Source organism: Hesperophylax consimilis, chromosome 7 (assembly GCF_061612785.1).
Source record: "Hesperophylax consimilis isolate HC1 chromosome 7, BYU_Hcon_1.0, whole genome shotgun sequence".
NCBI classification, from domain to species: domain Eukaryota; kingdom Metazoa; phylum Arthropoda; class Insecta; order Trichoptera; family Limnephilidae; genus Hesperophylax; species Hesperophylax consimilis.
Window position 1 is genome coordinate 12592491 of NC_142842.1, and position 27012 is coordinate 12619502.

The following is a 27012-nucleotide window of genomic DNA, read 5'->3' on the forward strand; positions in this document are numbered from 1 at the left end:
CGGGAGCAACAGAAAAAGCGACAATTTATCAAAGTTCTTAGTGGTAGTGCTCGATTCTTTCAATACTGCATGATGTGGCAAATAAAAATAACAATCTTCATTAGAAGGTGCTTCGCACTGGGTCATGTGACCCAAGTCTATATATTCCTGCATGAATTCTTTATATTTTTTCATCAGGTCAGGATTTGAAGAAAATTTCCTTTGCAAATTGCAAAGTCTTTTTTCCGCCATGGGCAGCGTTTCTCCCAACTGTTTAACACAGGGGCGCTGTGGTAAGCTTACCATGAAACGACCATTGTCATTCCTTTTATAAGTGTCCTTGAAAATCTCCTCGCACGCTCGCTCCTCATGGCTCCGGTGCTTCACCGGTTGGAATTCTTCTAATTTCCAGAAGTTTTCAATCTGTTTATGGATTATATTTAATGATAGTTGACAAGATTTTACTGGCCTTTTTATTTTTGTTGTGACGATGGGTCCTGACACCAGCCATCCGAATTCAGTTCTCTGTAATATGGGTCCTGAGTCTCCATTTCGAAGTTGATCTTGCTTCATAATTTCCCAAAAGATTTCCGCTCCGAGTAGCATATCTGTACGGGACGTGTTTGCCTGCACAAGAAAAAACTGTAAAATATAAGCACCGGCACACATTTACCTTTGTCCTGTGTAATGATTCAAATAAAGCACTTGAGGTATTTCATTTAAACCATTACAGAATTATTTAAAATATCATAAAAATGCAGGGAATATCGACTATTGTAATATGTTTGCCTCAATGAATGCGTCTTGAGAAAGACGATATATTCGAAATTTGTAATTTGCTTTTGAAAAGAACGCCTTTATAAAGGCGGTTGTTTTTATTGCGGATAAAACTCCTTGTATTCGTCCAAGGTCAGTCAGTAACGGCTCTGTGACATCGGGGCCAGTGAGCAGGACCGCACGCTGGAGGGAAGGCGGTCGGGAGCCGGCTGGCAGGCAGGCTGGTAGGCGGGCTGGCTCAGTCGGCAACGTTCAGTCCCCTCGATCCATGGAATATCGACTCTTGTATGTTTGCATAAATGAATGCGTCTTGAGAAAGACGATATATTCGACATTTGTAATTTGCATATTGAAAAGAACGCTTTTATAAAAGCGGTTGGTTTTTATTGCGGGTGCAACTTCTTGTATCCCTCCAGGCTCAGTCGGTAACGGCTCTGCGGGGCGCTGGCTGGTTCAGTAGGCAATGGCAGATCCCCTCTCCGAGGCTGGCTGTTGGGAAGGCTCAGTGAAGCCCGAGGCAGAGGCGCCGCGACGTCGGGGCGTCGTTGGCTTGTCGGTGAGCAGCGAGCTCAGCAGCAGGCAGTTGCAGTAGACAGCGGAAGTGGAGCGGGGGGGGGGGAACCGAGTTGAAATCAAACACAGCGTGTTGGTCTCAGGTAGCGAAGCGGGTCAGGCAGAGCGGACAGCGGTAGATGTTGCTCGGTCCAGGGCTTATGGCGGAATGGTGAAGGGACCGGTTTTTGCGGCGCCTTTATAAGATTATATAGGACCGCGCCTCCGACCCTTGATTGTATTATGAAATTCCCGTAACGAGCTTGCTTTTTTCTTGCTATGAAGCTCGCCACGCTTGTAGGGTTAAATCTGTTTATCTCAGAAATATAGGAATATTTTATAATATTAGACCTTATCTGCCTCTGTCGCCCTGCCAAAACCACATCGTCGCAATATTGTTTATTTAGTTATAATAAGACATATTCTACAAGATAAGTGGTCAAATCTCTGTAACATTTTCAGAGTTTCGCTGATTACATAATTATCTTACGTGTAACATATTTTATTTCTATTCGAGCTTATTTAATCAACATATAAGTATCTTTGTATATAATTATTTAGTTAACATTGTTTCCTATTATTACAGGAAGGGCTTGCAAATTTGTATTTTTTTACAAATCTCTTGGATACACGTGGGTCGCTCAAGCAGGTTTTGTGCTTAGCCAATCAGCGGCTGCCTAGCCAGAGTAAGATGGTTGCTTGAGTTGAAGCGAGACAACTGCCTTTTAGGTCCGAGCGATAAAATTTACCGTTAAACGGCAGGGCAGGTTTTTAAACATGAGTTACCTATATGTAAGGCAGGTTTATCAACATTAGTTTTATGGAAGGTTTTACATAGTTTTCGACAGTGGTAAATATGATGGCATTTTGTTGTGTTTTTTTATAATTGATGTACATTTTATATTGATGATGCTGATGACGTTCGATACAATATCTATGGAGCTTGTTTCATAGAAGGCAGGATCCGCTAACTGAAGACCATCAGGTATGTTGGCATCCTTTTTCTGTAAAGAAATTTGCGGCAGATGACTTGTTACTTCTTTCAAAACGAGACATTCTATGTCTCTTTCATACGGTGAATAGTTCGAGAAAATTCTTAAATTTATGCTATTTTTAATATTCAATATTTTGTTTTGGATTCCGGTAATCGGTATGTTTGCCCTTTTGGGTTTTAATTGCAACCTTGTTGCAAATTCTTCTGTTATAAAATTGGACTGAGAACCACTATCCAATAAAACTCTAGCCTTAATCAAATTTCCGTTATTATTCAACACTTTAATAACGGCGGTAGATAACAAAACAAAACTATTAGATATTTTCGTAGAGTGATTTGTAACTAAAGGTTCATTATTTGATGTTGATGGTGAATCCTTATCCTGAGACTTCGAATTATCTGTTTCCTTTTTTAAATGCAACAAAGTATTGTGCGAGTTATTTTCGCATATACGACAATTGTATTTACTTTTACATTCTTTTAGCTTATGACCCAAGCACAAACATTTCAAACACGCATTTACTTGACGTATCTTTATAATTCTATCCTTAGTATTTAATATTAAAAAAATTTTACAATTATAAACCTTATGATCGCCTTTGCAAATAATACATTTTGTCATTTGAGGCGTTAAAGAAATCATAGCTTCTTTTCGGTATTTGAAAGGAAAAGTTTTATTTTGATTAAATTTTCCTTCAGTAATCCCAGCAAATTCTAAAATCTGAACTCGATCTGATAAATATTTTATAAACTCTTTATATGTGGGTAGATTCTCTTTTGTGGCAAATACTTCCCAATGATGTCGAGTTTCACTATCTAGTTTTCGCGACAATAAATATATTAACATGATATCCCAATTTTCGGTGGGTATATTTAACTTATTTAACGATTTTAAATGTAATTCGGATTCATCGATAAGATTCCTTAATGCTACGGAATTTTCAAATTTTATTTCAGGCAATTTAAATAATGCTTCAACGTGCTTATGTATAATAATTTTTATATTTTGATAGCGAGAAGTTAACATTTCCCATGCAGTATGATAGTTCTCCTGGTTATTTGGAAGTGAGGTTAATAATTTAGCTGCGTCACCTTCGAGGCATGATCGCAGATAATACAATTTTTGAATAACTTCTAAAAGATGGATTATTTTCAACTAAAGCAACAAAAGTATCCCGAAAATTCAACCAATTTTCGTAACTCCCATTAAATTTTGGCAACTCAAGTATAGGCAAACGTATGTTATGTGATGTTGTATTCTGAACTTTATTTAACAATTTATCTTTAGCCTTAGCAACAAGATTATAATATAAATTTTCAAATGCTTGCCTTTCTGTTTTGGTTAATTCTTCCGGCGAAATTGCTTCTATGTTATCTTGTAATGAGTCGAAAGTGTCTAAAATTGGTTCAAGTTTCTTCAATCTGACTTCAATTTCAGATTGCGACAAATTATCACCGTTTATATATTCATTGAACCTAGTTAATTTCGCCTTGCAAATTCCACGCTGGTTAATCAAAGTTTTGAGATCCATTTTTAAATATCAAGAAAGGAGGTATTCACAGAACGTATTGTCAAATGATAATCACTTGTAATCAATCACTACACGTGCACTGTCCTTGATCACAGAACTTTACTAATTAACCGATAAACAATGAATTTTATCTGAATTTTATAAATGCAACAGCTCGATGGCTGTCAAAAAGAAAACAATTTGACACTATTGTTATTCTCTCCACAATCTCCACCGCGCATGCGTCAGCTTGCTTCGCGGCTGGGTTGGTGTTTTTACCGTCTCGCGGTAACTTTCGAAATTTAAACTAACGGATTTTCAAATATAACCGCTCGTAATAAATCTTTTAAGAAATTTAAAATACTTGCTTTGTATTCTAACTTCTTTTTATATTGTTGTAACAATTATTATTGCTTACTACAATTTCGATGATGGGTATGAACTCAATTCAAACAACACTTGGTAACAATCAGCCCGATTCAATTTTAAAACAAACAAAGAAATACGGCTGTGTAATAAATCATGCTCTCCTGCCTGGGAAAATAAGGTAGGTATATGGGATATGGTCACTTGCCCGTTTTTCTGAAGATCCCCTCTGATGTTGGATGTTGAAGATGTTTGCTGGTTCTTTTATCATCCGCGATTCAATCGATAATACGGATGCGGCACGAAGGTCCAATGTTTAATTTTGGATCAAGGTAGAAATATAAACCCACTTATTTCGCCAGAAATGTTTATTGCAGAAGAGAGATAAAAATGATAAATCAACCTATTTATAACCTTTAACAGGGAAGAATCTATGGCGACATCTATGAAAAACTATCCTAACATAAACATCAACTTATTTATTAACTTTTAACAGTCTGTTGGAAAGGTAAGCATCTACATATAACGACATCTATGCAAAGCTACACTAAACTCTATTTTCTAACAGATATTCTTATTGGTTCATCAGCCACCACTGTCGAAAAGGTACTTTTATACTTATTGACTTCAAATATCTCGCATTTACTATTCGTCACCTCATTTATATAGGGTTCTAACTTCACTTAACTTGTTCTGAGATATGAGGTGTCAAAGTTTGAAAAGACGATTTCTCATAACCTATTTACCTATATTCCTGATATATCGGAACACTTGTTACATGCACCTGCTTTAGCCCTCATGAAGTATATTGTCGAAAGGCGAGAATTTTTATTATTTCTATGACGCGTGTTCCCAACATCGTGATAATAGGTTTGTATTTTACTAAAATTTTATTATTTAATAATAATCTCAAAATCAGATTGAATAACATGGTAATCAGTTTTTATATCTATATTGTGAAGACCAAGGATGGAGCTGTGAAGAATCAGAGCAGGAGCTTACTATTGAAGAGGTGATAGAAGAAAGCGATGACATTTGCATAGAACGGCAGAGAGTAGTACAATTCGATTATTTTTTTAAACAACTCCAATGTATTAGTCAACATGATTCCCTTTTTAACTTTAGCCCTAGATAACTAATCGCTCGTCGAGGCCACGACGCGCTACTCGGCGAAATTCGAAATCACCTACTTCCCCCCGCTCCCCGGCTTTGACTCTTTCATTACCTTCCTAATTTGAGTAAACAGTGCAGCACGTGACGCGATTGCGGCCACACGTATACTAGGACGTGCCCTATGACCATCTCGTCGTCCGCTGGACGAAAGATTAGTTATAATAACAATTTTTAAGGTACGTACATTCGGTTCCATGATAACTCAACACAGTGACAATTCAACACACTTTTAAAAATTGATATAAAGTCATTAGAAACAATTAAAAAATAATTTTTTTTAACCTAACCTAACCTACATAACCGAGTTAATAAAGTTTTTGTTTCATCACTTTCCATGACTTTATATAACTTTTTAAAGATGTGATAAATTATCATTGTGATGATTTATCCGGTTACCCTTACATTCATATATTCTTATATTCATTGTTAATGTTGGCGAATCTTCTACAATAGAAGCTCCGGTTCCATCTACGTCAAATGTGCGTAAAATTCGCTACCTGTGTCCATCCAAGGCCCGGAGGATGACCAAACACCGTTGCACCAGATGTAGAAAGGCTATTTGTGTTCCACATAATGTTAACATGTGTGGTCACTGCGTAGACTGATATTTTGATATTAATTTGTTCATTATAAACCTTACTTTTGTGCCATGTAACAAGTTCCTTAATTCTTATCTTAGTTAAATATTTTTGATTTATTTCTAGTGTTTAACTGTGTAGTCCACTCGACGAAAGTGTAGTTACAATGAAACAATGAAAACAATTTAGTTATCTAGGGTTAAATAAAAAAATAAACTTTATTTTATTTCTCGAAGTCAATATTTATTAATGATGTTATTAATATGTATAGATATTCTATCACATATAAAAATTTTAAATTTATCAAAAAAATCCACCTTCGATTTTCTTGAAAACGAAAGCTCAAATAAAAAAAGTCATAACCCAAAATTGACTTTAAATGAAAGGTAGATTCATTCACAAGTTATACCGTTTATACCACGAGTTTCCGAACACCGTGTAAAACAAACTTTCTTTGTATCGGAAATGTTTCTCAAATGCGATTCATAAAGCCAAAAGCCATTCAAATCTAATTAGATTTGACAACAGCAAGTGAATGATGAAACATTTATAAAAAATGACAAATTAAATGCATTACCAAAATAGTAGGTTCTGCAAATAAGTCATACCTTTTTATTAAGTTGTTTGTTTTACTTAATATTTACGATTTCCGATTGCGTACATTCATGATGCGCTACATGATGAACGCACATTTGACGTTGTATTTTAACAAGTTCATTAATGTACAACTACCGCCTTCTAGCGACAAAAAATGAAGACATTTTGACAGTTTGAGAAAATCCGCTGGCGTATAACAAGCGCTTAACCGTAATATTTTAAAGCATATCTTCCAAAACGTGTTTTGTCCTAAAATTATTAAATTAGCGCCATCTATAAAAGAGCAGATTATGAATTCATTTAAGTATACCCTTAGTTATGTCGCAGGCTGCGAAGGTGCAAAGTTTCTGACTTTATATAGATATGATTGAATAGATGAGTTTTAAGTTTAGCTCTAAATTCTGTCGAGTTTTTTTATTACCTTCTTCAAATTCCGTAAATGAAATCTTCCTCCGTGAAAACGGTTCCCTCGTCCTCCTTTTCCTCCTCCATTTCTATCAGGGGCTTGCCGGACCTGCCTCGTCTGACAATCTGAAAAAAAAATCATAATTAGACAAGAAAACAAATAGCATAGCTTTTAACCTATAATCGAACTGTCATTGATGACAGATGTCAAGCCTAATTTGCTCTGTGTAAAACAGTATAATTAAGTGCAAAACGTGTTCCTAACAATATTTTTTTATTTTATTTATTATTTAACATTATAAATGATAACAATATGCAGACTTATATATATAATTTTTTCATTATTATTCTATTTCTCCATAAGTTGAGCTCCAAGAGCTCGTGTTTATGGGAGGAGTAATTACATTCAGTTCTTATGATTTTTTAAACAATAATCAAAAACTTTTGAAATAAATACATACATAATATTAACATAGGTACACAAATTAGAAAATTGTGTTTTTAAAGATAATTAAAATAATACATCTTTTTACAGATTAAGTAAGCTGAGGAAATTAAGGGTACAACATATCAAGAAAAATTTAGAAAAATTGTTTTTTTTTTTAAGACAATCAAATTAATATATATATATATTTTACAGATTGAGTAAGTGTAAGAAAATTAGGGGTACAATATATCATTATCCAGTTTGAGGGACTTAATTAACTTTTTGAATTGTTCATAAATCACAGTTTCGGTTACACTAATTTTATTTTAATAACCTGGACAACAGTAAAATCATAGTATTGCTGTAATGTTGAAGCAAATAATATGTACGTACGTGAACTCTATTAATTAGTAAAACTGATGTAAAAAATGGCAAATCACTGTGATTTTTGACAAACTTAAACATTCTACCTACATCTTTTATTTATCTCTACTTGTCAATAGATGGCCTCTAACGTCATTCACAGAGGCATTCAAGGTAAATAATGCCCTAACAAATTCAAGAATAACAATAAATAACATAAAACAATAATCACTGAATGGAAAGGAAAAATTAGTCAAAAGGAAAAAATAAACAATGAGTTAGATCAATTATTTGACATTATTGCCAACTTAGTGGCTGTAAATAATGAAATGAAGGGCGAACTAAAAATATTGCGACCACTTACAAAAATTTTTACTGAAAATATTGTTGAAGTTTAAAATATAATGCATAAACATAAGCCACTTCTAATGAACATGGCTGAAAAAAATAAGAATTTAGAAACAAATAGAGTTTCAGTAACATCAATAATATAAAGAAAGAAACTAAAACACCCATACTGACACAGGATGTCACACATCATGGCATTAAAACTCCACAAATTCACTGGAAGGAAAAAAAAAAGTATCTTTGGAGAAGATAGAGTCATCAATGTGGATTGTTTCATCTACCTATACCCTGGAGCAACCCTCGACTGGTACATGGCAAGCATTATTTTTATTTATTTATTTATTAATTTAAACGCCCTGATGGGCTTTTACATTATACATATTAGTGACAACAGAAGGTTTTTTATTTTTAAAACATCAACACAAAAATAACAATTTTTTTAAGTTCACAACATATCTACAAGAAAACAACAAATATACGCAATCGCTCTTTAAATATTCTACATAAAAATGTCATTCAGGTATCTCTTGAACACAGGCAAACTTATATTAAATATGTCATATTTGAGGTGAATTTGTTTCCAAGTGTGTGAAGGCGAGAAATAGGTGCATGTATGTGATAGTTGGTACTAAAGTTATTGTAGCAGAATAATATATTTTGCCTAGTTGCTCGAGTAGGTACTCTGAAATCTATGAATTGCAGGAGTTCACAACAGTCTAGTTTGGAGTTAATAATCCTAAAAAAAAGTTAGGTAATTTATTTTTCTTCTGTTTTCTAGGGAATGTATTTTAAGTGTATTTAGCAAGAATGTATAGTTTATGTGTTAAATAGGTATGTGTAATTTGAAGTTAATAAATCGTAAAAATTTGTGCTGCACATATTCAATATTTTTTTATATGAATCTGGTAGTATGGGGACCACACTATTGAATTGTATTCTAACAAGCTGCGTACTAGCGATAGATACACGATTTTTATAACCTCCGAGTCGAAGTCTTTGATGGTTCTGATTATAAATCCCAGTGTCTTCATACCTTTGTTAGTTATTTGTTGTATGTGATTTACAAAATGTAATTGAGTGTCAAACATAACTCCAAGGTCCTGAATTTTGTTGACTTTTTCTAAGATTTCGCTTGCTATTGTGTATGTGAATAATAGTGGGGTCTTTGTTCGACAAAATGTTAATGTCTTACATTTATCAATATGGAGGAATAAGTTGTTAACTATACACCAATTATGTAATTTTTCGATGTTTGACTGTAAGATTAGGCAATCGCTTATATTAGATATTCTCTATTAAAAAGATTCCGTAATATAGTTTTGGTAGAGTAGCAGGTTAGTAGCAGTTGACCTTCCAGTAACGAATCCATGTTGGTTTTTATCAATTACTTTGAGTATTGATGGATAAATTGTATCGAGAACAAGGGATTCAAAAATTTTGGGAAGTGTTGATTGTATACATATAGGACGGTAGTTTTTTTATGTCTGTGTCATCACCTTTTTTGAAAATATTATGAAGGAAAGTAAGAATTTAAACAAAAATGACTTTGTAATTTTAATATCAGGCGTAAATGAGATGTCCCCTAAAAACTTTTTAAGCAACCTGTACTATATCCTTCGACAACTAGCCCATACAAATGTGCTGATTCATCCAGTTCCTAAAAACGACTACTTAAACATTTACAAACTGAATTCTGAGATTAAAAATCACATTTGTAAATGTAATAAAATATTGTAAATTTACTGGGCCAGTATTTTACGAAAAAATGAGTAATCAAGCAGCTGTCAAAGCGATGAGTTTAACAAGATCGCATATATCTACAAAATATCATTCCACAATATTAAGAATCAATATCCATTGGAATAAAACTCAAAACATAATCAGACCACTTTTACACAAACCTAAAAAGACTGGAACCCACTAGACCAGGAAAATCAACCAAATTTTTTATGAACAGTTCAATAAGTAAACACCTTCCATCCAGAGAAGGAAAAACCCTGCTCTCTTTTTTGTACCTAAATGTAAGAAGCTTGAGAGGTAAACTAGATGACATCAAATGCTTACTGAAATCCACTAACTCGAACTTCAACATCATCCTCTTATGTGAGACCTGGCTCAAAGAAGTGGCCCTGAAATACTTCAACTTAGAAAGATACAAACACGAAGCATCCTGCCGGCCGCAGGGAGCTGGACTTGGTGGCGAACTCTATATTTACACAAGATTCCTAAGAATACAATGTGATTGATAACACATACGACTCTGATAATAACTTTCTATGGATTCATGTAAACAAGCTCTATCTAAAAATAGAATTAGTGTATTAAAAAAATACTGTTTTCAAAGACTTCTTGGAATCACTTTCATCTCAGCTAGAAACGTTTAAAAGAGGTATGATATTTGGAGACTTTAACATCGAAAAAATCGAACACACTTGCGGCAATAAATGACTTAAGTAAACTTAGAAGTTGCATTGATGGTGGAAATTATATTTTATCCATGCTAATTAACCTTCAAAAAGCCTTTGATACATTAAGTCATGACATACTTCTCAAGAAACTCGAGAAAATTTGTGTAGTTGGTCTTGCTCTTAATCTATTCAAATTATATCTTAGCAACAGAAAGCAATTCGTTAGCATCAATAATCAAAATAGCAACCACCTTTTAATAAACTATGGAGTTCCGCAGGGATCCTTACTAGGACCACTACTGTTCCAAATTTATATAAATGACATCTCCCAATTAGATACGGTGAAATTTTTTTACTTGCAGATGATACTGCAATTTTCTACGGGGTAAAGATATAGACATTTTTTTAATGCACAAAGAAACCTAGAAAAAATTAACAGTTGGCTCCAATCAAATATCCTAACTATGAATGTTAAACAACAGGATACATGATTTTAAGCTCAACCCATAAAATCATTCCTCCTCAGGTATCCTTAAAAATTGAATATAACGACCTGCAAATCCTGATACAGGAGAAATATCTTGGGCTGTGCATTGATAAACACTTAACATTTAAACAGCATATTCAAGATATTAAAGATAAAATCACCCTCTTAATTAGCGTATTTAGCCGGTTATCATATCTGTTACCAAATAAAATCAAAAAAGGTCTATATTATAGCCTCGTACATTCACATTTAAACTACTTGAATGAAATCTGGGAAAACGCATATGAAACATATATAAATGAACTACAGGTAACACAAAACAAAGTAATCAAAAAGCTATTTCACTTCAAACCTAGAACATCCACAAAAAATTACACATATATGGAAACCAAACTCTTAACATTAAGAAAATTATATGAATATAATACATGTGTCCTTATATACAAAATAAATAATAATCTCATATATACAAATACAGAACTCATTAAAACGTTCAAGTACACACACTTTACACGGCAACATGATAACATACATTTAAACACCGTACATACTCACTATGGCAAGCAATCCATTGGTTACGAGGGGGGGCAACATATATACTTGCCTTCCGGACAAAATTAAAAAAGTATAGGTACATTTAAAAAAAAAATTAACTCTTATGCTCAATCAACAAAACACTGAAAGTTAATAATATTGTTATCTAATGTATTAGTTATTTCTAGTTAAATAAGTGAAAATGTAATTTTGTTAATATTTTTTAAAGGTTGTTCTTTACGAAATGAAAAACATGAATTCTTATCTCACTATCTATTTTGTTGTCAATCGAAGAAGATTTATTTTAGTAAGCTACAAACTTTTTGCATGATGCAAATTAGTACTGTATCAAAATATAACCAGCCGTTGGAAACAATAGTTATATTGTTTCAACTATTTCAGCTGTTGATAATAATTAGCGTCAATAGTTGAAATATAATACCTACTTGCGAATATTATTCAACGCAGTCAACGATTCAACTGCCTAATAAATAAAAGGGTTAAGTGTTTGCACTTCGTGAACAACATTACTCGATATTTCAAATGGTCTTTTGGTTATGTAACTCCTGCTAGACGTTTTTCTTTTATTTTTCCATCCAATACGGCCGATACACAGCGCCAATGGACAATCAAATTTATCAACGACTAGCAAAAAATAACCAACGTCGGCCGCTTAGCTACGTTTTGTACATATTGTTTTCAACAGTTTGGCTTGTTAAATCAAAAGGGTTAAGAGATTACACTTCGTGAACGATATTATGCCTAATTTGAAATGGTCTTTTGGTAATGTACGTACCTACTGCACGTGTTTTTTGATTTTCCCATCCAATACGGCCGATACACAGCGCCAAGGGACAATAAAATTTATCAACGACAAGCAAAATATATCTTCAACGTCTTTGATATTTCAACAGGGTAATGTTTTCAACACCGAAACCAACGTCTTCCAACAGTTTCAACTTTATTATAGGATTATTATTACGTGTGTGGCGCATAGAGATAATAATAATACATCTATGATCCGGGGAACCACCCGTTAATAGGGATTCCCTAATACGATGTTGATCTATTTTTTGTTTGTTTTTTTGTTAGTATCGTGCATATTTATGGTATCGTGTCGATCTCCTATACGTTTAGTTTGATTGTACTGGCTTGTCGCGCGTCTATTCAATCTGTTTTTGTTAATTGTTTTACTTAGGATGTAAAAATACATAAGTGTTTGATATAAATTTGATGACTAAACTAATTTCTAATTGAATAATAATTATTAGTGTTAGTGCCGTAGTGTGATTGAACTTTGGACTGATGATAAATATTAAACAGTTGAACAGATGGTGATTTATTACTCTAATCCCAACACTGTTAATGTGTTTAAAAATATAGTTCACGAACTTTTGTTAAGGGGGGTACCTACTCCCTCGGAAGAACAAGACTATTCGCAAGATATTTCTGACAATAAAACAGAATCTTCAGACGAACCGTTATCATTTTGGAATGCATTAAATTCAGTAGTCGAAAAAATTAAGCCAGTGAATAATCCAAATAACAAAATCCGCAAAGAACTGGACATGTATCTCGAAATGGATCTTCTTGATAGAAAGAGTTGTCCACTGAAATGGTGGAAGGAACATGGAGTATATTTTCCGAATTTGAAAAAATCTTCATAGAACAAAGCGGTATTGTAGCAACATCCGTTCCTTGTGAACGAATTATTTCCAAGACTGGACAAATTACATCCGACCGCAGGTGCAGTCTTAAGGCTGGAAAAGTGCGACAACTGGTGTTTTTGAATATGGATTCGAAAATATAGAAATGCGCAAAAAAACAATCTGTAAATAACCTTTAAATGACTTAATAACGGTAAATATAGTACACAAATAATGTTGTGTGTAAAAACTTCTGAACTGTGCTAAAAAAGTTGGACCTTAAATAGACTGAGCTTGAAGTAAACCTATCAAATAAGTCATGGTTTTATTTTTCTTAAAAAACGTCTAATCTTATTAATTTTTCAAAGCTGTAAATTGTATTCTTACAAATAACTAAGCTGAATAAGCATCGAAATTCGAAATACTTGAACAGTAATAATTTATAACGTTTAATGCTTTATGATAATTTGAATATATGTAGATATTAGTAAATTATCTAAAAAAATATAATAACAAATATAATGAATAAGGTTTCATCGAGTATGGAGAATTAAGCACTAAAAACAGACCTGAGTTAATAAATCACTAGAAATAATCAATTATAGTTGCGTCTACGTCGCCGTTATTTTCAACAGTTATTTTCAATAGTTGAAAATCGCCAACGATAACGACGTTGGCGTTGGATGGAATTATCGTCAACGCCCAGTACTAATGCAAATCCCATGATCAGTATGTTTTGAATGTGCCTATCGGCCACGATGGCATTCAACTTTTGTTTGGTCAACTTTTGATGACCGCTATTCTTGACAACTGATCAAAAAACCAAACTCGCCTGTCAGCATTTGGTCAAATTTTGATGACCATTGATGGCTGATCAAACGACCCAATTTAATTAGCACTCTAGTACACTCAAAAGTCTCAAGCTGCCACTGCTCACAACTGCTCCCAATCGTCTGAAACCATCCCCAATTGGGGGTAGGTTGTAAGACTGAAAGTAGGGTTGGGAAGGAGATGGGTAAGAGGAAGGTGGGGAAGTAACTGGGTATTCAGATCTGGTCACCAAACACGGCTATGTTTCAAATCTGAATGGTGGTCTTTCACCAGGGCGATACTGAGAGTATCTATACTGTAAGTAACTCGTTAATCTTACTTAGGAAAAAACAACATCCAACAATTTTAATAATTTCTGAAAGTATAGGTGTGTGAGTGATTCGCCTTGCTGCAGTGAAATCAAATGTAAATGGAACTTTTTAATGAGTTCAGCAATGGACGCAAGCCGACACCACAAACATTTTGAAAAAAAAATGTCAAAACCACTGTCCGCGATTCAATTCAAATTAATATTCACCCTATCTGCAATGTCTTCTTTTATGCAAGAACTGGCTAATGCGTTCAACTTCTTCAAGTTCTCCTCAAGTATACTGCTGGGGTTCTTGTAAGCCTTCTTGTTCCTCTTAGCACTTCGATCTCCAATGTTATACACAGCTCGCTTTTCTGAAATTCATTATTCTGAAGATAAAATTTGATAAAAGAAAAAATATTTTTTTATAAAATGCAGACATATTATAAAAATTACCATGTGGTAATTTAAATTACCACACAGTAATATAAATTTATACCTATTTTTCCTCCTTTGCCAACTGTTTTGATGTTCCTGTGATTGGTAGGAATCAAGTCAAATACACCTTTGCTTTTCTTTTTACTGTGGCCTGAAAATCACAAAACAATATGATAAATTAAGGGAAAATAAGAAACAAAACATAATAACGTTTAAGGAAAACTAGTAAAATAAACATTAATCTTTCCGAATACCGCTGATAATACGCAAAAAATAAGAAACAACACGTGGTTTCAACAATTACTACAAGAAATAAGTGGTGGGAAATGGTAAAAGATGTATTAAAGTTCCGTTTTTTCTCAAAGTTAGATTTGGACGTTAGGAAATACGCACAATTAATTAAAATAACCCAAACTAATCCCTAAAAACCAATTTTATGCAGGTTTACCGCCGAATTGAATAGTTGTCTCCATTCGATATTTAAGTTTAAATCAAGTGTTGTTTTTTTAAAGAGCCTTTGCATGCAGCGGAATTCGATGTTTGCCAAATAAACACGAAGAAATACTAATTTATTACAAACATCCATTATTGGGGGAATAGATTATTTACTTACCTTGGAGTTTAGGATCTGCCTCGACTATTTCAAGATCTTTTCTGAGCAATGCAGACGACATAATTATTGTTAGATTATAAAACTAACAAATCCGTAACGAGTGGTTAAAACAAAAAGAAAAACAGTGAGCAGATGGAAACCACACAATTTGTATGAGAACAATAGCAAAAAAAGAAAGTAATTATTTACCTACGACTACCGTTTGAGAAAATATTCTGTACATGTTAGGTTAGGTTGGATTAGGTAGAATTAAATCACAAACCAGTCTATACAAACCTAGCGTAGCCCACAAACTACTTGAAAACTGGGATATAACTCTAAAGGGGACGCGAGCAGGCGTTATTAAAGGGGCAATTTTTTGTAGTAGTAAAAACGGTAGTCGTAGGTAAATATTTACCAAAAAGAACACGCGACTAACAGCACAGGTTGATGCGGGTTGATCATAAATATGGGGTTGATGTTTATTGTGTTTATAGATGGTTTATAGGTTAGAAAATTATTTGACGTTTCGATAATATTGCTAGTTAATAAAATTAAGTATGTTATGATTTTTTCAAATATGACAAACGTTTGTTCACCATAGAAAGAAAGAAGAGTGTAATGTAAATTTCGTAATTATTATTGATTACAAACTAATATATAAATCCCTATATATCTATAACAATGGATTATATTGTTTTGGATTGCAATCTGTTTGTTTAAAGAGGGGAATCTATCAAACGGACCGCCCATTTCTGCACAGTCATTGGTTTTTTCAGGTATTTTGGGGCTACAGACCAGAGGTGGCTGCTGAATTTAGCAGTGGGGTGCACTTGCGATTTGCAGTCAGCAGTTGTGCACTGTCCATGCACTAAGTATCTATGGGCAGGGCCAACCCTGTGCGGGCGCAATTGGAGCAGTCCGCTCCTGGAGCGGATCTTCCAAGCCGCTGATAATACCTAAAACCTATTAGTAATACATCGCTCTTGAGATTGTTTTTCATAAAAACTGTGGCATACAAAAATACAAATCATCCGGATATTATTAATTACAGTAATCATCTACCTAGGCGTAGACTCAATTAAATAAAAATTAAAATTTACTCGCGCCAGGCACCGTTTGGCTCAGGACCGACCCTGTACAGTACGCCCAGCTTCTAAAAGGCTAATTTTACTCTAGCTTCAACGGATCCCCCTGTCTGAGTTAGTCACTTAGAGTCACACCAAACATATCAATAGAAAGCATGTTGTGAAAATTGTTTGCTTTGACGTATATATATTCAATTTGATCCTTTTCAGACGTACTCAGACATGACTGGGTCTTTGAATTACAAAATTTGACTAGGTTTTTCTTACTTCAAAAGGAAACCCTCTCGATGTAATCGTCCATTATTTGCTTCAAAGCCGTTGGAGTTTGTATATCTTTTGGAGGGCTGTCAAACAAAAAGCTATCATGGACTGTACTTTCATCCGCGTAACAATAAATTGCTGCACACGACAAAAGGTCCTTGATGTCCAACAAAAACAAAGTCGGAGGCAAAACCGACCAGGCTGTGGGACGCCAGCATTTGTCTGAATCGACCTTTCCGATAATATTGCTAGTTAATAAAATTACATAAATTTAATGAGCTATGAATTTTTCAAATATGGCAAACCTTTGTTGACCATAGAAGGGTAATTATTTTCGTTCGTTATTATTATTCATTATCATTCATTATTATTATTGCTGGCTGTCAGGCTGTCAGTGTCAGCTGGTTGTCAGAATATCGCTCTCCGATAATAATATAATAAAAGTACCTAATATACGATATCTTCCCCTTTCTGAAGTCGGAAATTATTATAAATCAATATGATTCCAGGAATTGTCACAAGGTTTTGCTCAAAGCAATTTTTAAGTGTTAAATACAATGTGCGACGTATCTCCGAAGCCGTTCGCGAAAAGAATAAGGAGCAAGATAAAATGTTATCATGGCAAATACATTCCTATGGAAATTTGGAAGAGCTCCAACTATCACAACAAACGAGAATTCCTTTCATTACTAATCCAGACGAAGTCCTCGTTAAAGTGCACGCTTCATCAGTGAACCCCATTGATGTGGAAATGATAAGTAAGGATCTAGAATACTTTTGCAATTTTGACAAACTCCAGTAAAAACCCATTCGTGTCGGTATTCATGTCGCCAGCATGACAGTGAGTCGTTTCTCCGACTCCTTATTTTTTAAATTCCCAATCGAATACTTGTATTATTACAATGGTAAAAATTCGGCTGCGTGCTAAGGCTCAAACAACACTTGATTTCAAAACAACAACTTGACTTCAACTATTTGGGTAGGGGGTTTAAATTCAAATTCACTAACCTTAAATGACACAAAATCCAAATATATTAAATTTAATATCCATAATAAACAGACACATATCCTAAATACAAAAATTGTTTAAAAGTGAAACAATAAAATCCTTGCAACTGCCCAAAATTGAATGAAATACAAATGATGAATGAAGTACCCAGAAATAATTATTGATCAAAATCTAAATTGGAACTCAACAATCTAAGAAAATCTAAGTTGAAAATATAAGCAACAAATTAAAAAAAACTTACCTGTTTTTTCAAAACAATAAGAAACATTTAAGATAAAGAAAAAGTGTTTAAAATTTATTACGCCCAAGGCCAATCTCATCTGGTGATGCGATTCCATTCTAAAACCAGTCCTCACAGCATAAAAGGCAATTTTGAAAAGTATACTTAGAGTCCCCATCAGAATCCCTACAGACTATGTTTTTTAATTTCCTGAATGTTATGTCTATGAAACAATTATATTCAAAAGATGATATTGTAATTTATGTCTGTCGAAAAAATTGTTTACTCCTTTTTTAAAGTAAAGTAAATTTTCTACAATTTAAGCACAAGATGAGCTAATAATTATAATAATTTCAAGACACAATTTTTAAAAAAACAGCAATAAAAATTATCATAGCTTCTGGTCTCTTTTAAACATTATAAAAAAAGAAGTATTAAACTTTCATTGCTTTTTCATTTTATTTGCTTTCATGCAGTGTTGCACTATCTCCTTCTTTAGCCAACGTTTCGGACAGCATTGCAGTGTTCATCATCAGGGCAGATGTGTAATCTAAGGTTGTGGTGAAATGTGCGTTTATGTATGATGATGCGATACCGTGTTGCCAGCTCCAACCCTCTGAGAACTGACATTAACGTATAATTTAAAAGTGGTTTTCTGCGTTTATTTCTGATGTAGCCATCAATTACCGGATACCAAGAACTACTAAGCTTAGCTCCATCGTGTCTATTAATATTTACGTGATTTTTGTGAATTTCTTTTGCCTCTGTAATCAGCCGTGCTCTATAAGTTTTGGGTTTTTATGATGCCTGTCTCACTGGGAAGAGTTCTTAAGTTACTAAGTACAGCGAAAATGTGTTTTTATATTTGTATTTTACAGATGTGTAAGCTCATTATAACAATATTTTATTTTTATTCCAGGCGGCTTTGGATCTACAGCCTTAAATCTGATGCGCAAAATGGACAATGTGGAGTTTCCCCTGACGCTGGGTCGGGATTTCTCGGGGACCGTGGTGTCCAAGGGGCTGAGTGGGGCTAATGAGATCCCCGTGGGAGCCACAGTTTGGGGAGTAGTCCCGGTCCACCAGCAGGGTTGCCATGCCGAATATGTGATCGTAAATAGGAGAATGGTATGTAATACTGAAAAGCAATGCGTATTTTAGAATTTCATTTGTTCAGAATGTTATGAAATCTGATACATTTATTTATTTATTAACGGACATCGTCCAAATTACAAAATAATAACACGAATAAAGTAAAATGAAAAATACAGGAGTAGACAAAGGTACGTGAAAGCAAAGACATATGGTAGATATGAACACGCCGATACACAAGAATACGCCGTGGGTCAGGACCACAGGACACTTATAATATTCCGTCACTTGTTTAGCGACTGGCAAAAATCATTCAGACTTATCCCAAAAAAGTTAAGGTTTTGACTTGAGTTGACCAGTCTACACATTCTGGACAATGGTGAATAATATCCATAATTTGTCGAATGATGGTTGAGGAAGAGCAGTTCATTATTTCTGAGTCTTTGCGAGGGGATATTGAAGGGAATGAGTTGCAGTAGAGTAGGTGAATCAATAATACCATTTATAATTTTGAAGAAGCAAATGAGGTCATTTCTTTCCCGACGGACTTCCAAAGGAGAATAAAATACATACAAAACTATGGAATTAAATTAATTAATTAATAATAAAGTATTTCGGGTTTTATTTATTGGCACTTTAAACAAGCAACCAAATTCATTGTGAAATCTATGATTCAATCAAAGATTTTATCATTATTATTATAATTTGCCAAAAATTGAAAATGCAGTTCTTTTAACATAATATAAATACATATTTCTATAGTTTTGCATGCTTTAATTTCTTATTTATTTTCACTAAATATCTTACAATTAACATCTTAATATTTAGCTAATTCAATTGATGTTTAGCAAATATCTAGTACGTATACGTGGTAATAATAATAAGAATAATAATATTCGGATGGTTTGTACCGAAAGGGCGCTTTAATATTTAATTTATTGTCAGAGGCGGATTTGCCCGTAGGCCTATGTAGGCCCGGGCCTAGGGCGGCCAGATATTAGAGGCGGCCAATCGTGACAAAAAGGCACAGATGATAACAAGAAATTTTTTCCTAAGTACCTAAATATTCTACGTACGAAATAGCGATATGCAAGAGCGTGTTCACACACAGCACACAGCGCGCCCCCTCGCCACACCTATGATGGGTACTGAGAAAGGGGCGGCTACATGGTCTGGGGCCTAGGGCGGCCAAGACTGCAAATCTGCCTCTGTTTATTGTGTTTTAAATTTTAAAATTTAGGGCATAGAATCCAATTTTTCATGATTGAAAATTTTCAATTACATAGAAAATTAATCTTACCCAATTAACTAACTTAATATAATGAAATAAAAAATTAAAACATGTTAAAAAAAAGCATTTTTGGTCAAAATTTATATTCCACAAATTTGTGTTCTTACTTAAATCGGTCATTTGTAAAGATCATCAAAATGCTTTTTTAATTTTTTTTTAAAGTCATTACAATTACAAAGATTTTAGGGCAAAAATATTTTTAAATAAATTATCATTAACTCACAATAATTGCCAAAGTTGCCTCTAAAATGATGGAAAACCGAAATATTAACGGCCTGTATTTTATAATTTGAAACACAAATAAATAAAGTAGCACAAATGTATATTAGGTATTTGCTATACCTTTAGATTATTTATTTTTTTCAGTTTGGTTAAGTATTTTTGCATTAGATGCAAATTTAAGTTTTAAATGAAAAAGTCCGCCCAGCCATTCCTCTCAAGAATGTAAAAAGTTCTTTAAACTATTTTGAATATGTTAAATTTGCAATAAAGGATCTTAAATGAAAAATTCACAAGCTCACGAAATACCTACACATAATTTTATTTTGAATCAGATTTCTGCGAAACCGAAGAATTTGAGCACACACGAAGCAGCCAGCATGCTGTACGCAGGTCTCACCGCCTACTCCGGTCTGAAGTGGAGCGCCAACCTGAACATGGAAAACATGTCGGGCCTGCGAGCCCTGGTATTGGGGGCCTCAGGGGGTGTGGGCACCTCGGCTGTGCAACTGCTGCGTTATGGATCTGCCAAAGTGAGTCCATCTGCCAAAGTTCTCCGTGGTTGAAATGAATGAACATAACTTTACATATTTTAAAACATTATTTGGTAATGTGGGCTTCACTGGACGCTTTAATCAAGTTGAGGCTCCCATTTTACGTATAATGAGGTATGGTTGCATATAATGATGTATGTATTTTAATGGTATTGTGTAAATACATTTTATGCTTTTATGTTAATTTTTTTTTTGTAATATTGCCTTTTTTGTTTGTAATGTTTTTTATTTCCGTCACTTTTTATATCGAGGGAAAGATTGTGAATTCTTTTATTGCCTGGTATTCGTGGTGGCTTTGTCCAGAGCTTGTGTTTACCATCAAAGTTTTAATGTTTTTTTGTACGCTTGTCTTACTGGACTATTAACACACTTTGGCCGGGAAAGGTAGTTCTACCCGTTCGGTCGATTCATGCTTAACGCCGGGAATTGAAGTTCCACCTTTGGCACCTCATTTCAATGGCAGAAAAAATTATTCAATGTTTTTATATGAATATTTTATACCAATCTCTTTGTAAAGGTCCTAACTATATGTGCATAGTTATCAAATCGTAATGCAAGTCTTCTTTTTATATTTATCTCCGTGCCTTTCATTTACATCGGTATTGCAACAAAAGGATAGTGTATATTATTTGTTATTGTAATAATTTAATTCCTGGAATGAGGGTTTTTATGACCGTGAAACTCGGTTCGAATCCCTAACTTTGTTATGCCCCACTCAACTCCTATGAGCAATTGAGTGAGATATATCGAGCGTATTTAAAGAAAGCAGGTATGGGCAAATACCGATAGGCGGACCGTAATAAACATATTACAAGGTTAATTGAGTTACATTTCAAATTATATTCGATTTTCGTTTAGTACTTCTATTAGCTTGTATGCTTTTTTAAAAATATTTTCGAAGATATAGCGATTTAAAACAAATTAAAGAAATTTGCGCGGGATCTTTATTTTAGCCCGGAGACAGTGTGGCACAAAAAATACCCGCCAGAAATGTGTTAATATAGTTTGTGTTGGTTGAAATTAGTTTTTTTGGTGAAAAATGTAGCTTAGTAGTGTTTTTTTTTATGTATAACTAGCTGTACCCCGCCACGCGTTGCAATGGCTCAGTCTCTCTGTGCAGGTAGAGAAACAATAACTATATGTACTATGTATATTTTTTTCTTTATTCATATTTCTTTTTTCATTTAAACCATAGATAACGTAACCACCACTGTTTTTAATACATACCTTATAATGCCCACGCACAGGCTTCGCCTTTGTGGGATTTTTTTGTTACTGCCTTATGTTTTGTATAATTTTACATGTACTTGTATGTATCAAAAAAATTGCCGATAAAAAAAAAAAAAGGAAGTGTTGCTTTTACGTCCAACAGATGTGGCTGTTTTTTTAAAAAAAAAACATATTTTTACCTGTTACGGGTCACTTCTTTATAATATAGGTATATAAAAACACACGCGCATTCGAATGCAACGCTGTGTCAAAATTTCAAAGCAATTGGTGAAGAACTTTTGGAGATTTAAAATTTTGAACAAATGAACATTTACAGTTTTATTTATATAGTTTGGCTTATATTTAGTACGTCAAACATGTTAAATATTTTTCCTGTATCAGTCATTCTATGTTTTTTAAGTAATACTTACATAGAAGATGGTTATCATTTTTTTTTATACTGTAATTGTTACATTATCTAGCGGTTCCGTTTATTCAATTTTTCTATTAACTTGCCTACCAATGGACAATGGACAATATCAGCGGGAACATAACAAGTCAATCGGTTTAATTGTTGGCAGATGAATCATCTAAATGCGTTTAAGATTGACGATTGATTTTATTCATTTGACATATATATCCAGCTAACAATAAAACACCCTAATATAATGGAACTTCCTTCTTCTTCTGGCGTTAGTAAGATTAGATTGTTAATATTAATTTTAGTTGTAAGTTGCTAAATATGTAAATACTCGTATATATGTCGTTAAGATAGTAGTTATAGGCCTTAGTCGTAAGTCACTAGATATAAGTCTTAGAGATAAGTCAGTAGTTCTAGTATTAACTATTTAAGAAATATATTTGTACAGCACCCTTGAGGTGATTTCTCACGAAAACGGCGCTATATAAATTAGCCAAATATTATTATTATTCTGTGAAATTTTCATATGACCAATAGCCGAGTTTGTTGCTCCTCCCCACACAATAATTCCATATTCTATTGTGGATTGACAACGCATATAATTTCACAACGCATTACTTTTACCTTCAACCAATCCCATACTTATTCTAGCCGCCATTTCCCTTCTGATATAACTCTCTAATTGTTGTTTCCCTTTCAGGTGACGGCTACCTGTGCCACGGACGCAGTACCCTTGGTGGAAGGACTTGTTGCTGACCTAGTTTTAGATTACACAGATCCAGATTTCGAACAAAAACTCTGCGATAATGGAAGGTGAGAAAATGCCATATACATACATAGATTACAACATGATATTATGTAGTAGAGATATGAGTTCATGTAAGATTTTATCGCATTTAATCTTTTCAACAAGGGGATTTCAGTGTAGGTACCTTAGCAATCTCTGTGCATAACAGTTTTTCAATAACAATAATTGAGGAACATTCTCAAAGAGAAATATCTACAAAAACCTTTTTTTCATGAGACAGTTTTAAGTGAATAATCACTCGAGGTTAATATTGTATGATAATCTTTAAATGCAAATTCAATTAACTGTTAGATATGATGAATTATAAGACAACTCGTATCATTTTTTAAAAGACAACTTTATTTAAAAAGAAGTCGAAAATTGAGAATTTTCACCAAAGAGAAATATCTGCATTCATGTTTGAAAAAAAATATATATTTCACAAAGAGAAATATCTACATACCTATTTGAAAAAAATAAATATATTTCACAAACCATAGTACCAATACATTCAAATATATTGATATTTTATCTGCAGTAAAATGATTTTACTAAAAACTAAAATTTATATTTGTTTTATCTTTCAAAGTACCTATCTAATTCTACCAACAAAACGATTATAAATATTTTTAAATAAAAATTTCAAATATAACACCCACCGATATATTTAAAAAATAATCTAGATATATGTATTGATTTGTGAAAATCTGAATTAACCATTTTGTAGACCGTAACCATAAAACCACCAGAGAATAAAAATCCGTTTTGAGTAGATATTTCTCTTTTTTTTATTTTAGTTTATTTAGGAAACATACAGTTTTACAAAAAAATAAAAAATTGAACATAAAATATAGAACATGATTTAAACCAGTTAAGTTCCATTTATAATATTTATAAAAGCTAGAAATTAATTAAAAGTAATAAAGTACATAGTGTGTGTGAAAAATGATTAAAAAGAAAATACTAAACAATACAGAAGTAATATTTTTAACTTAGGTACATAGTAAGGTTAATTTGATTTAACGATTTAAGGGTACAGTGGAAAATGTCAATATCGCTTAAGGCATTATAAGATTTGCAGATACGCCCGAGCAAGGAGTTTTGTGCGTATTTCGATTTTAAATGTTGTATATAAAATAAGGTATTTGATCTGGTACTGCGTTCAGGACAATGAAATGCAATCCTTTCTAACAGGGCTGGGGAGTTAATAAGGCAGTTCACAATTTTGTACAGAAACAGTACGTCGTTCTCTTTGTGAAAATGCTCCTCAATTTCTGAATACAAGTGTTCAAAATTATCTATGTTGTTGAGGTTAACACTTTTGAGGTGATGTTTCACAAAAATGACAAATGACAATCATCAAAATACATATATTTTTTATTTATGTGTAAATGTATAAGAGACAAATACTTGCGGCAGGTCTTTAAGAGTCTGAATAACAGAAGAGTGGTGTGGCAGTCCATCCCCTTTGTCTAACCCTGCAGAGGAACGGCGTGATGGTTAGACAAATAGATAGATGTAAAAATTAGTATTCATATTCATTTTTATACTTATAGGTATGATTTGATACTGGATTGTGCCGGTCTGGGTACCGATTGTGCAACAAAGAAGCCGTGGGAGTTCAGAACCTACGTAACATTCACAACTCCCGTGTTGAAGAACCTGGATAAGCTGGGACTCTTCCGGGGGGTCATCACTAGCGCCTCTGACATCCTGTGTCCCAACATCGATGCCCTGAAGAAAGGGAGAGCCGTCAAATGGGCCTATTTCGTTCCGACAGCCGAAGGAATAGATCACATTTATAATTTGGTCACAGCAAAAAGGGTATGCATCACCTAACCTATTCTATCTAACCTAGGTAATAATATGTACCTGTTTTAAACATCCGTTTACATTTTTCATTGCATAATAACACAACGGAACATATCTATGTTTCATAAAATAAAGAAGAAAACTAGATGTGCCTTCCATACAAATTTAAATAGAAACAAATGCATTTAGCCTGATAGCCCAGCGCTCTATCTCACTTACACTCGCCTGACATCGTAGATTTCCATCCCATATGAATTTTGTAAACACAGTTTTGTATTGGAAATTTAAGCCTCGATTCGGCAAATATTTGGGTCACAAAACACGCCCATAAGGCACTTCTTGTGTTATTCCTTAGTCTATTCCGTGTTTATTTATTTATCGTCAAAAACAGAACAGAATTATAAACATACATGTTATTCAGATATAATAAGAACAGTAATAGAAGAAATGTAAAATGGCACATTAATAAATAGACAATAATAATAGGTATATTTAAGTTGGACATAACCTGCCTCACCGGGCGAACATGCATTGACGAAGAATATTGAGCAAAATTAACACCCTGTATATGGTTTACCAATACATATAATATGAGTTCCCATAAAACCATTTATTTACTTTGTAGTACAAAATTAGTCATCTTCCTAAATACAATAATTTTATATTAATTCGCTAGACTTGGGTGAGTTCACTAATTATTGCACAACCTTTGATTCAATCTTTTTATTTGTCTTGTTTCGTCAGGTAGGTTATTGAGTCGTTTAGGCGCAAATATCTGAAGTTTTGTCCAAGTGTGGTTTTTGTGTCGGGCTTCAGTAGGTATTTTTATGATTAGTGTTATTCAATTGCTAGATGTTGTTTCCCGTGAAAAATCACAGAATATAATGTCATTTCAAATATAGAATTAAAATAAACATCTTGTTAAATATATAGAGGTAGGCAACACATTACGCTATACGCATTATATAGCCACGAAAATATAGCACACTTATAGTGTCGTCTGTCACAGGCTTTATTGCTCCTCTGAATTTGAAAAGATTATATTTTTAATTTTATAATTTGCATGTCACATAACGAGTTTCAAATTTTTAAATTAGTACACATGCACATTGCGCACATCGAAATTATGTACATGTTTTGTTTTTAGAACAAACTAATTTCACTCTGAACTACCTCACACTATAATTTCTGTTAATCCATCACCATTATGTGTCACTTCTCCATATATTAGGTAAATTATTATCTTTTTATCTTAAAAATCTGTATTTGTTCCAAAAATAATATCAGATCACTGTCACATTTAAAATTACCCTTCTGCCCAATTTCGAATTATTTGAAGATAAATATTTATAATGTCTCATTAACTTCTGAAAATCCCCTCATTCTCAATTTTGATATTTAGATATGAATCGATATTTTATCTTGATGATTTTGATATATTTTTTAACCTATGCTCTTTACTTGCAGATGAGACCGATTGTCCAACAAATCTACAAATTCAATGAAACTCCAGAAGCGTACAAAAGACTGCAAAATGGACATCTCAGAGGCAAAATTGTAATTGACGTTTCTGGATAAACAGATTTTATTCAGCCATCATTCTTAACACATTTCTGGCGGGTACTTTTTGCGCTGGCGCTACACTGTCTCCGGGCGAAAATAAAGGTCCCCCGTGAATTTCTTTAATTTATTTAAATAGCTACATCTCCGAAAATAATTTAATAAAAATTTCTACATAGTAACTCAGCGTACTC

At 33.5% G+C, this 27012-nt stretch overlaps 2 protein-coding genes across 2 annotated transcripts; one reads left to right on the top strand and one right to left on the bottom strand.

Annotated features, from left to right (window-relative positions):
* Positions 1-44: 44 nt before the first annotated feature.
* LOC149422323 (uncharacterized) lies at positions 45-15486 on the bottom strand. The gene is made up of 5 exons (XM_089633220.1): positions 15317-15486; positions 14765-14854; positions 14494-14639; positions 6949-7058; positions 45-606 (listed from the first exon to the last, which is right to left on the bottom strand). Exons 1-4 carry the CDS (start codon positions 15375-15377, stop codon positions 6954-6956), a joined length of 402 nt encoding a protein of 133 aa, XP_089489346.1. The 5' UTR covers positions 15378-15486; the 3' UTR covers positions 45-606; positions 6949-6953.
* A 1551-nt stretch (positions 15487-17037) lies between these two features.
* Positions 17038-26962, top strand: LOC149422324 (NAD(P)H oxidoreductase RTN4IP1, mitochondrial-like). The gene is made up of 6 exons (XM_089633727.1): positions 17038-17402; positions 18793-19001; positions 20811-21008; positions 23360-23472; positions 25003-25270; positions 26726-26962. Exons 1-6 carry the CDS (start codon positions 17144-17146, stop codon positions 26834-26836), a joined length of 1158 nt encoding a protein of 385 aa, XP_089489853.1. The 5' UTR covers positions 17038-17143; the 3' UTR covers positions 26837-26962.
* The last annotated feature ends 50 nt before the right edge of the window (positions 26963-27012 follow it).